At 44.3% G+C, this 12,553-nt stretch overlaps 1 protein-coding gene across 1 annotated transcript in view; it reads right to left on the reverse strand.

Moving 5' to 3' along the window:
* Window positions 1–3,354: 3,354 nt before the first annotated feature.
* The window catches only part of LOC308332719 (myosin heavy chain, fast skeletal muscle-like), a gene marked incomplete at its 5' end in the record, with an annotated part of 28,625 nt that continues 19,426 nt past the window's right edge, over window positions 3,355–12,553 (reverse strand). Inside the window, 12 exons of the mRNA XM_080788754.1 lie at window positions 3,355–3,508; window positions 4,266–4,361; window positions 4,967–5,071; window positions 5,670–5,840; window positions 6,648–6,773; window positions 8,054–8,257; window positions 8,679–8,987; window positions 9,417–9,541; window positions 10,236–10,401; window positions 10,895–11,078; window positions 11,618–11,814; window positions 12,368–12,486. Of these exons, the coding sequence (XP_080644880.1) occupies window positions 3,365–3,508; window positions 4,266–4,361; window positions 4,967–5,071; window positions 5,670–5,840; window positions 6,648–6,773; window positions 8,054–8,257; window positions 8,679–8,987; window positions 9,417–9,541; window positions 10,236–10,401; window positions 10,895–11,078; window positions 11,618–11,814; window positions 12,368–12,486 (1,946 nt within the window). The 3' untranslated portion in view covers window positions 3,355–3,364. The remainder of the gene's footprint in view (window positions 3,509–4,265; window positions 4,362–4,966; window positions 5,072–5,669; window positions 5,841–6,647; window positions 6,774–8,053; window positions 8,258–8,678; window positions 8,988–9,416; window positions 9,542–10,235; window positions 10,402–10,894; window positions 11,079–11,617; window positions 11,815–12,367; window positions 12,487–12,553) is intronic.

The raw sequence follows: 12,553 nt of genomic DNA on the forward strand, positions 1-12,553 counted from the left end.
GCTGAGTGCTGAGTGTTGCCAAGTCTGGCTGATATATGTGCTCACCGCAAATCCAGGCGGAAACGAACGACTCGGAACACAATAGTTCCGCTTTAGAATCTTGGTTCCTACCTAAACTACTGCACTGAAACTGACACAGAGGCAGAGTTACAGTTAGCCCCTCTCGGAACCCTACATAAAGCTTTTATGAAATTTGATGGGCGCTTTATACGTAGGGTTCCTGGTCATGCTAAGATTTTTCAATGCGATTGTTGGAACGCGGATATACACAAACTCATCGTTTAGTCGATCGGCGCGGTATTACGACGCTTTTTATTGTGTTTGTTTACGGATGTGCGAACTATAAGTACCTTACATACCTCTGATAAAATCTCCTGTGTCGCGGAAGCCGTTAAGTATTTTTAATCCATGTTTGATTAAAAATGTCGCTTTGATTTCTTCTTGTTTATTTACCGTTTATTGTACCGCCTCTCGATGTGCGGTTGGCTTTGCGGGCTATGTCCCTGCCTCTGATCTGCTCCGTCATAGCTGTAGCACCACTAGCTAGCCAGATAGGCGGTACAATGAGGTGTCAATAAACAAGGTAGGAAGAAGCGACATTTTTAATCAATCATGGATTAAAAATACTTAACGGCTTCCGCGACACAGGAGATGTGTCGGTATGGTATGTAAGGTACTTATAGTTCGCACATTCGTAAGTCAATACATGAATAAACATGGTAAAAGCGCGCAGAAGTCCGTCTCATGGCGTGTTTACATTGTATTTGTTTGTGCGTAACTGGCGACAGCCCAGCGTGAAGCAGGACCCAATGGGTAAAGTAAACAAAGTATCAGAAACTTTACTACATTCGGGTTCTGCTTGCGGGGCTAAGTTACAGTAGGCCTATAGCGGACCCCCGCAGATGATAATAATGCAGCTGGTAATTCATTGATTTAATCAATTTGGGCTTTATTTTTAATACATTTTTTGAGCCTCCGCTCCATTACAGAGCTATGCGTGTCCGTCCGTATGTCTGTGTGTGTGTGTGTGTGTGTCTGAGCGTGGAAAGCTGCAACACCTAAAGTGGCCAGTAGAGTACAGAACAGAGTAAAGTGGCACAGAGAGTACACTACACTGACTACAGTACGAGCCCTGGGCCGTTCCTCATGGGGCTCTGGATGTTCTGGGGACCCCCTGGGGACCCCCACACGGTAACTCTGTCATTTCTCCACTGTTTCGGATGCGGGGCGGCTCGCCGGAACCGGGCCGGCACCCTGGGCGTGTTCCTGGGGGTCTGGATATTCCGGGGACCCCCGCGCACAGTACACTACAATACAGTACAGTACAGTACAGAGAACAGTAGAGTACATGCAGTAACTAAAAACAATACATTTATAGTTGCACCGCTCAGTTCACACGGGTGTGATTTTTCTATAATTATGGTGCCTGTCACAGGAGACTTGTGAAGCATAATCTTCCTTATATGTTTGAATGAATACATCAGAGTTACATTTGAGTTTTGGAGATATTTTTATTTGTCATTATTCATTATATTTCCGTAGCTCTGGACCACATAGCCCTAATGCAACGGCAGCAAAGGGCATTAGGGCTATGGACCAGAGCTAATATTTCCTGTGGGGCTACTCTGATGGCGATTCCATTCAGGTAAAACTTGAGCTCAAAACGAAACAAAACATCATGCATTGCTTTGTAGGGATTAAAGTAGTACACAAAAACTCATATGTTATGAGTCATCTTCATAAATGTTGTCTTCTGCTCCTTTCATTCTCGTTTCTGTTGAGATAAATAAACAAAACCAATAGATTAGAAAGCATGCTTTGTTCAATTTCACTGCATAAGGATATCATTCCGTTATACGTATTAATATCATGTGATTTAAGGTCGGTTTGAATGACTTTCCCTTGTGCCGTTTATAAAATAGGTCTGTGATCTGCCCAGTTAAATCCGCAAGCCATTAGTATTTTTAATGAATATAGTATTAATATACAGTATAATACTTTATTTTGCCCAAGACTTACAGTATGGTAGAGCATGGTAATACAACATAATTACCATGGCCTTGGCTGTAGTTGGTCTCCCTGCTCTTCTATTGGACAATGTAGATCCCGGTTAGGCAAGTAGGACCACTACTTGTTGACAAGAGGTATTGCATGATGGATATGATGACGTGCAAATGTATCCATGACATGTCAACACTCGTGTATAGTCGCCCAGGTTCAAGGGGGTTCCCACTTCCCACTCCCAAGTAAAAAAAAATAACAGTTTAATTTCACTATTACTTCACTTCTATTTATAGTGACTCATAGGAATCGACTACATGACAACCAGGAATAGTCTGGTGACCACCGGAGAGACGGGTGGCAGCCGGAAAGTAGACGGCACCCGGGTGCAGTATGGGTTGGCGCCCCAGCCTGTGTCTTCCGTGAGGAAGAAGCCCAACAAACCCACGGTGAGGCCTTTAGGAGGGCTATTCAAGCCTCAAGCGGAGCCTACGGCACCACCAAGGGCAAGGTGGAGCCTGCGGAACCGTTGCGGCTCGAGAATCCACCATTCCGGAATGAAGTGCCTGGTGCTGGGAGTCTGGTGCAACCAGGAGAGCAGGAGTGGACCTGGTGAGACGTAGGAGGGGCCCGGACAGGAGTCAACCCACAGAGCCTAGTCCTTCCACACGCCAGAATGGTACCTCCCAGTCCCGGCAGAGTAGTTCAGGAGGAACGGATTGTGTGGCCCTGGTTTTTCCCCTAATGGGACTGATCGAGGGTAGCTACTGGGACGTAAGTCGGGACTTGATCACCCCGGCTGGGTCACCTGAGTGAGGGGTATGATGTTGGGAGACCTGAAACCCAGATGACCTTGGGATACATCACTGAGGATACGTCCCGTCGTCCCAGGTGCATCCATGTACGGTATGTATGTATGTATTTTGTTCACCAATGACAGATGAAATAGAAATAAAGAAAGAATGACTATACCGTATTGAGATCATAGGTTTCGCTCTCCCCACTGTTATCTCCCCACCTACATAGACAGGTGTAGAATTCTGTACTAATGTAAGAACAAAAAAGGGGCGCTCTTGGCCAAATAGGCTAGCATCAAATGTGGGGGTCGTTGACATAACATCAGGACCCCCGGAAGACTAGAGGCTCATTCATGTGTCTCTAATGGGGGATCCTTCAATAAAACGAAACTGTATGAGAAATGAGAATCACTATGTTACTAAAAAACCAATCAATGGCACAAGTGCAGAAATGACCATGTAGTACCGCGGGACGATTTAAATGAGTTGGATTAATGGATTAATCTCACAATCCACTTTTTTTTTTTTATAATAAAAACCTTTTTTTGAGAGCACCGTCGTCACCGTCACACGTTGCTGCCAGCCACGTCTCTGCTCTTGGCTCTCATCTTGTTGACCTGGGACTCAGCGATGTCCGCCCTCTCCTCGGCCTCCTCCAGGTCATGCTGCACCTTCCGTAGCTTAGCCAAGTGGTTGTTTACTTGTTCCTCCTGTAGAAAAATGTTAAATTAATAATTTAAACAACTATGTATGTACAGTATAGTATATCACACACACGCACAAGCACAAGCACACACACACACACACACAGCGAACATCTACAAGCTCACAGCGCGTCAAGATGCGACTTGTCGCTGCAAGACACTATTGTACCGCAAAGTGTAAAATAGACAAAAAGAATAAAACTTTAACCACTTATTTAATTATCTTATGATTTAATACACTATCCACATTAAAAACTAACGGGGCTCTATTCTTCGTCCATGCTAAACCCCTTATCCCTATATATTGCTAATATTACTATTTTGAAAAACATTTTTTAATAGTTAAAATAGCCAGTCTACAAGCTCACGTGTTGATCATCGGCTAGTTGAACTATTCAAAACTTATTTTCAAAAATAGTAGTTTATGGATTTATGGATAAGGGGTTTAGGCATGGGGGCGGAAATAGAGCCCTGTTTGGGCGGGAACCCCTTTTGGTGTTAGCATTATGCTTTAGCTATTGAAAAATGGCAGATCTACAAGCTCATAGGGCAGCACTGAGTGCCGCGCTACGAGCTTGTATAGGTCTGCTATTTAGAAACATAGCTTTTTCAGAAAACTGTTATTTTAAAAACAGACATTTTTTAAATCTGATCTCAGGTCAAAATTGGTTAACGTGGATAGTGTATTATATGATAAATAATAAACAGTGTGATCATGCAGTGTCATAATAATGTCGGGTGATGATGATATTAATGCTCCTACAGCTTCCTCTGCCTGGTGCTTGTAGGCCTTCACTTTCAGCTGCAGCTTGTCCACCAGATCCTGCAGTCTGAGGACGTTCTTCTTGTCCTCCTCCGCCTGCAACAAAATGGAGGGGGGAGTGATTGTTGGGCAGCTGCTGCTGCCTGCGCCGGTCTTCGCTTGTCATTTCACTGAAAATACAGTATGTCCAGGCCAGGGAGATAATGATGATGACTGACACCTAAAATCAGCGTTCCACTCGAAAAGTTGATACTTATAGTTTAGTTGATTTTTATTGTTTTGCTTGGATTGGCCAGGCTTATAGTGCAGTGATTATACCAAACGTTTTATAGCCGGTGACCCAAAACAGAAATTAGATATTCGCTCAGCCACCCAGGAACCAAACTTCATAAATAATTGTTCTAATTTATGGAATTTCTTACATTTAAGATTACGTTTTTTTTTTTTTTGGGAATGTATTTTGAAAATCTTTTGAAATAATAACAATAATTGAAAATCAAATGTAGGAACCAAAAAAATAAGGGTCCACGACCCACGAACCCATGTGTGTGGGAGACGTTGCTATAGTCAGTGTATGACCACTTGACTCCTAAAGATCATGACCCCGGGCCTCGTTAAATAAAAATCCACTCGTAAAGAAGTCAAAATCAGACTTTTCAGAAGCTCCAATTAAACTTTCGTCATGCAACAGTTTTTTTTACCTGGAACGATCCCTCTTTGACTCTCCTCTCGTACTTTCTGACTCCCTTTATGGCTTCAGCTCCTCGTTTTTGCTCAGCATCCAGCTCTCCCTCCAGTTCACGCACCTGTGGCAAGGAGGGCATCCATAAAGAGATGTCTCATTTTCACTGGCATGAACAACACTCTTTCATTCCTGAACATATGTGTTCATTTTGACAATAAATGTTATAGTTTAGTTTTAATCGTACACTTTTGGGGGATCCATAGTTTTAGGGATCTGAAGTCATCTGTAACAAGCGTTTTATTTTTAGTCCAGTTTTAGTTAACTAAAAATCATAAGATCTTGGTCAACTAAATCTAGAATTGATTTAGTCAACTAAATTGATTTTGGCAGGCCTTGGTGGCGTCGCAATGCTTGATTTCTACTTGAAAATAGCTGATCTACAAGTGAGCTCCACAATGTGAGCTTGACTGTAGATTGGCTATTTTTGGAGAGCATTTTAGCATTTAAACCTGGTTTTTATTTGTTGATATTGTATAGTATAATTAGTGAAAATAAAAAGTAAATGAAAAAGCTTTGACGACTAAAATGATGTTTCCGTTAGTGAAAAAAGGTTAGTCGACGAGCATTTTTCGTCATAGTTTGACGAAATAAACGCAGAATGAAGCTCTTCATGGCAACGAACAACACTCTTTCATTCCTGAACAGCCTGTGAGAATTACCCTGCTCTCCAGCTTGTGGAGTTGCTTCTTGCCGCCCTTCAAGGCCAGGCTCTCGGCCTCGTCGAGACGAAGTTGCAGGTCTTTGACCGACACCTCCAGGTTCTTCTTCATCCTCTCCAGGTGGCCACTGCTGTCCTGCTCTTTCTTCAGCTCTTCGGCCATCATGGCCGCCTGCGTTTCATTTTGTTTTCATACAGTAGTTAGTTACGGTACGTACATCGGTGGACATTTTCAAAAATAGCAGATGTATATACGCTTGCGGTGTGGCACAAAGTGACGCGCTGTGTCAAAAGGGGACAGTGTTGAAAAGCTTTAGCACCTCCCCGGCGCCTCCCCTGGTCGAAAATGTCCAACTGACTTCAGTTCACTCAACATGCACTCGCACACGCACACTTCCTTGATAAACATGGAAGCGACTGACAAAAGACGGGACGTAAAGGCTCAGTTCAAATGGCGAGTTGGATTTTCTTGGCCGCTCCTAAATATGAATTAGTGTAAACCTACATGAGCCCTACACGTTTTGGATTAATGGTGTGGTAAGGATAAGAAACGTATATTGCGGAAACTTGCGCCGTTTCTGAAACGCGGTGGGAGGGGCCCAGTGTGTGACCTCATCTCGGAGCTACAGAATGAGCGTAGGGAGAGGGCACATATGGGGCTAACAGTGCAGGTGAGAGCTGGATAAACATTTGCATAAATAATTTTTCTTTTTCTCTTTTTCTCTTTTCTCTTTTTGCCTAATGTTTGTCTATTTCCGCTGAATGTTTGCCTATCATGACATGCCCAGAACAGGAGCGTTAGGGTTGATGTGATTAGGTTGGTCCTGGACTGGCCCTATTATGGCTCCTGCCAAATTAAATACGGGTGTTGCGTGTTGGAGGCCTAGTACAATAGGAAACAATAATGCAATAGTGTGTGTCTGTGCGTGTGGGGCGTGTGTGCACGACCGTGTGCACGGCCACATTGAGTGCCACTGACATCAGTGATAGCCTTCTTGGCTTTGTCCTCTGCATTCCTGGCCTCCTGAACAGCGTCCTCCACCTCAGACTGGAGATGAGTGACATCAGCTTCCAGCTTCTTCTTGGTATTCATCAGGTTGGCATTCTGGAAAGACAGTTACATATTCAACAATACCCAAGAGAACGCTTTTGTTGCCTGAAATCTTGTCACCTTTCAGCAAAGATTCTCCACTTTGAATCACAAACAGCTCACCTACGTGATTTGTATACCAGCAAATCCAATGGAACATTTTTTCGCTGTTGTTTTTGGGTGTGGGCGGAGGGGGCAGTGTACTGAAAGCTAAACAGAGTGATGCATTCCGACTCAAGGTGAAAGAGTGATGCCTGGCCTGCCTATTGAAAGTATAAAAAGCAAAACTTAGCATAAAGATAGCCTGATGAGGGCCGCATAGGCCGAAACGTTGCTGTTTCCCTATTAAAGTTGGTTCACTGCATTTGAAGTGCACTGCACTGGGCGGTTGTTTGTTCCTTTTTTCTTTGCCTATTGAAAGTGAAACAGCGATGCCTGCCTACTCAATGTGAAAGAGTGACTCAAAGTGTGAGCCTAAAGGGTTCCAGGGTCATCTTTACATCATAGACTTTCTTCCTACAGTTGAGAGCAAGCCCTCATTTTCAACGTAGCCGAGGTTACAATACACAATATACAGTCACAAAACAATACATCAAACAAAACATTATAAATCAGGGTAAATTACAAAGGAACTTTATACAGAACAACTGTCTACCGGTACTCTAAAGTGAAAGAGACAACTCAATTTGAATTGACTGTCAACAAAAGCAGGAGCTATCTTTGACTTTCAGATTTAGTAGAAAATGATGCATTGGTAGTGAGGCAGGTGGATGCAGAGACGCCTGTCTTTCTGCATGTGTTTGTCCAATATTAGTAAAGGCTAAACTAAAACATATTATGCAATTTCAACGCATTTGTTTGAGTGCAGATAACATGTTATGAGAATTTGGCACCATGGGCTCCATTTCCGTCACCGCTAAAGCCCTTATCCCTAAATTTCCTTGCCTTTTTTACTATTTAGAAAAACATTTTTGAATAGTTCAACTAGCCAATCTACATTGACATGTCGTGAGCTTGTAGACTGGCCATTTTAACTATTCAAAAATATTTTGCAAAATAGTAAAAAAAGGCAAAGAAGTTTAGGGATAAGGGGTTATCTATAAGTTATATATAAGGGGGCCCTATATATTCTTACCTTATTTTATCGTACTCGGTATGATCTAAATCAATTCCATATAAAATATGTCAATCCAATAATGGACAGATCAACCGTTATCAGTTAATCAGACCAGTGTGTGTCCAGTGGAAACCTCGTATGAATCTGATCTCAGGTCAGAATGTATCTATAAACTCACCTGGGAGTTCAGCAGTCCCACTCTCTGGCTGGCGTCGGTCAGCTCCTGTTCGGCCGCTTTGCGAGTCCTCTCGGACTGCTCCAGGGCCTCCCTCAGCTCCTCCACCTCCGCCTGCATCAGGGCGCTCCGGCGCTCCAACATGGCCGCCTGCTCTTTGAACTCCTCCTGGCCGTGCAGTGCCTCGTCCAAGTGCAGCTGTGCGTCCTGATAAGAGCAGTCCCCGTCATGCGACAGTGGTGGGAAAAGTACTCAATTGTTGTTATACTTAAGTAAAAGTACCACTGTACCGTCTGCAATTTAGAACTACTTCGTCACGAGTGAAAGTACGGAATTGAAAATGTACTTGAGTAAGAGTACAACAGTATCTGCGCTAAAAGTTAAAGTACTCATTGTGCAGAAGTTCAAAATGTGTACAAAATCTATTGAAAATAGCAGATCTACAAGCTTCACAACAAAAGTACAGTACTCAAGTAAAAGTACTTAGTTACTTTCCGCCACTGCTGAAGAGCAGTCCCCAAGCACCAAAGATGCTATTGACCGCACCCAAGTTATACGTGAACAGTTACATGACACAGATCACCAAAATCACGCAAAGGAAATCAATTCGTGTGTATAGCCTTTCAACCTTCAGCTGCGTCTGGACATTCCTCAGGTGCTTCTGGGCCTCGGCGGCCTGGCGGTTGGCGTGGCTCAGCTGAACCTCCATCTCGTTGACGTCGGCCTCCATCTTGCGCCGGAGCCGGACGGCGTCGTTCCGGCCGCGGACCTCGGCCTCCAGCGTGCCCTGCAGGGCCTCGACGCTCCGCTGGCCGCCGCGCCGCAGCTGCTCCAGCTCCTCCTCCTTCTCCGCCAGCTTCCTGTCCACCTCGCCCTTGACCTGGGCGAGCTCCAGCTGCGCGCGCAGGGTCTTGGACTCCTCGTGCTCCAGAGAGGCCTGAGATTGGGAAATACACGGCGGAAATATGGGTGTGTTCCACGTCGCCGGGCCAATATATAATATACCGCAGTCGACTGTGCACAGTATAGTCCGCGGCAATTCACCCAGAATGCATGGCATGCATACGAACAATGTACACTTCGTTAACGAAAGCAAAAGCACCATTTGTTGGCGGTAAATGTGGGGGAGAGGTCAGTCACTACATACTACAGTATTGTGGGATATCATTTAGTGTGTTCCAAGTGCATTCGGTGTCTTACTGACTCACTCCTTACATTATATATACTGTATGTTATTATAGTATTTGTAACATAGCCACGGTGGTCACAGGAGTCTTGTGTAAATTGGTACACAACAAGGCACAACGCTGTAAAGAGATTTCCTTCAAAGCGTGCACACATGCAGAGTCTATATAGATCTGAACACCTCGGCTTCCTCGAGAGCACTCTGAATCTCTGCTTTCTCACTCGCCACCGTCTTCTTGGCCTTCTCCACCTCATGGATGCTCCTCCCAGTTTCACCGATCTGATCACCGAGGTCAGTGATCTCCTCTGTACGGGAAATGAGAAATGGTGACCACGATGATGAGTCCACGTTAGGGGGGGCAGTCAGACAGATATTTTTGTAGAGCCACTAAGGAAATCGGAACTTCCTGAAAGTTCATACTGTATAATGGCCTGTTGTGGCGCTGTCATTGGGCCCAAAAAAACCCATATAGCTCCATAGAGGTCCATGTATTTGGGCCCAACTTCACTTAGACTCCATTACCTTAATAAACATGGTCATGAATACTTTCTGCTTCCAGTCGCTAGTTTAAAGTCTCAGTTCTCATGTCATAATATTCTTTTTGGAAAATTATGGTCCCATTTATTAAAAAAAATGACCATAGAGTCGAGTATGTTCTGAGGGGCGTGGCTACCGTTACAGTCTATGATCGGGATCCACCACCCGTTCGAGTCAAAATAAAAACCAACGAAGAAGAAGGGGGGGAAGTCCCGCCTCGTTGTCTGGGCCAGCCAATGGGCCGCAACTGGGCCCAAACGGATCTACAAAGATGGCGATTTACAATTCAAGGACTGACTGGCTTCATCTTCTTACGTCCATATCAGACCCGGAGAACGCTTTAGTCCATATTTTTTTTTACAGTCTATGGTCCACGTACGTACGACCGTTTCCAAACCCCGTTAAAAGATTCTCATTCGGAAATGGGAATAGGAAATCAGGACGACATTCGACATATCTTACCCTGCAATGTCTTGTTCTCTTTCTTGAGCGTTTCGAGGTGGTCCAGAGCTTCCTCGTACGAGTTCTTGACCTTGAAGAGCTCCGTGCTCAGAGAACGACACTCTTTCTGTGAACCCTCCAGCTCAGCCTGGCTCTCCTCGTATTTCAGTCTCCACTCGGATACAATCTGTAACAAACATCAGGCAAATTAATGGGGCAGATAGATTTTACGAGAGCAGACGTAGAATACGCACATCGACAGGCTGGGTGCTGGGCTAAACAAACTTCATGTAGATAGGATGGAGCCCGCACACCACAGGTAAAGGTAAGACGTTCTTTATTTAAATGCTGACACAGATAGATTTTACGCCCATGATGAAAATAAAATAAATGAAAAATACATAAGAGCCTGAAACAAGCATTTGATTTCAAATTGATGTTGTTTCTACTTTCTAATTCTATATCCCATTTTGTTGGTGGGAACCCCTTTTGGTGTTAGCATTATGCTATGCTTTAGCTATTTTTGAAAAATTGAAGAACGACTGACATAGAAACAGCTTTTTCAGAAAACTGTCAGGATGTAGAAGACATTTTTAGAATCTGATCTCAGGTCAAAAAGGGATATCCAACACATCTGAAAGGTTTCTATGTACCGTACAGTACTACTGCCATTACTGTACCTTGTCAAAGTTCCTCTGCCTCTTGTCCAGGTTAGCGGCACAGGCGTTGGATTTCTCCACGTCGAGCATCAGGTCCTCCACTTCTCCCTGGAGTCTCTGTTTGCTCTTCTCCAGAGAGGCACACTTGGAGTTCACTCCCTCCGTCATCTCCTCTGCATCCTGAAGACGCTGCACCAGCTTCTTCCTATATGGACAACATGAACGGAACAAAATGTTGGAAAAACATGATGGTGTTACTGTATGTAGCCTACAGTGGAATATCTTACGAAGCACGTATATATGACTCTTAAATCCAGTGGTTCTGAAACGTTTGGCCGCGGACGCCTGTCGCCCAACATATCTCGTGCCGGGGTAGCCCGGGAAAGTGAAGATGTCTCTAGATTTGTCGACGTGTTTTTAAAAAAGCCCTTTTGAAATCGCAATGATTATTAATTGATTGATTAACGCTTAAAAGGTCTTTAAATAAATACTTTTTGAAATGTCTATGGGGGAAAATGCATTGTGATTCATTCCCTGGGCCTGGCGTCGTCATGAAATGGGGCGGGACTGTGACGCTCTATTGGTCAGCTGATTGCTACGTCAGCGTTTTGACATGCGGGTCTTGCATAACACTGAATACACCCACATAGTAATGCAGCGTATTATACCCCTCGAGTATACCTGGCTGAACTATAACTATAACTATAGCTACGTATCATTAATTAAGAAAATAAAATGTATTACTTGGCCTCCTCCAACTCCTCGGTGCGCTGGATGGCATCGGTCTCATACTTGGTCCTCCACTGGGCCACCTCGCCGTTGACCTTGGACATGGCTCTCTGGAGCTCCGCCTTGGCCTCCACCTCCTCCTCCAGCTGCTCCCGCAGGAGGTCGCAGTCGTGGCGAGCCGACTGCACGGCGTGGGCCAGGGAGGTCTTGGCCTGTATACCGGAGACATTTACAGCAGTGGGGGGAAAAAGTTTAAAGCTATATGATGAAAAAATTGTTCGTCGACTATACCTTTGACGAAAACTAAGCTATGATGACGAAAAGTAAGACTAATATATTGACAATTTCGTCAAATGAAAATCAAGCGTATAGCGTCCATTGGGCCACTCGGGCACATGAGGCCCAGTCAATTGAGATATTGCCCAGTCTGGCTTCTGAAAGACGTGGGCGAACAAAAACAACAAAAGATACGTTATTGGCAGCCCTGCAGTGCTTGCAAATGTCTGTTGTAGCCAAACGCAGCAAGCCACCTTTGTTTTCAAATGGCCCCCCCATTAGCTAGTCGGTTTCACCTGTCGGCCGGTGTTGCTGTACATTTAAATCTTAGATGATATATTTAGTCGACTAAAACTATGCTAAAACTTTTCAGATGACTAAAACTAAACAAAAGTTTACTCAAAAGACTGACAAAAAGATGTGCCACCATTTATGGTCAAATCAGTGTTCTTGAGATGAACACTGGCACTGGAAAAACAATCCGTGTACCTTGACTTCCTCTTCAACAAATCTCTTCAGGTCTTCAGCCTGCTGAGCCAAACCTTGCTTACTTCTCGTTAGCTGAGACACGAGGGATTCTTTCTCTTCCAGCTGCCGAGAAAGTTCACCTGAATGAAACAAGGATAATCGATTATGAGAAATTCAGGTCGTATTACTAAACAGGTTTATCCAATT

The sequence above is a fragment of the Protomyctophum bolini genome (assembly GCF_963924005.1).
Source record: "Protomyctophum bolini genome assembly, chromosome: 18".
Classification (NCBI taxonomy): Eukaryota; Metazoa; Chordata; class Actinopteri; order Myctophiformes; family Myctophidae; genus Protomyctophum; species Protomyctophum bolini.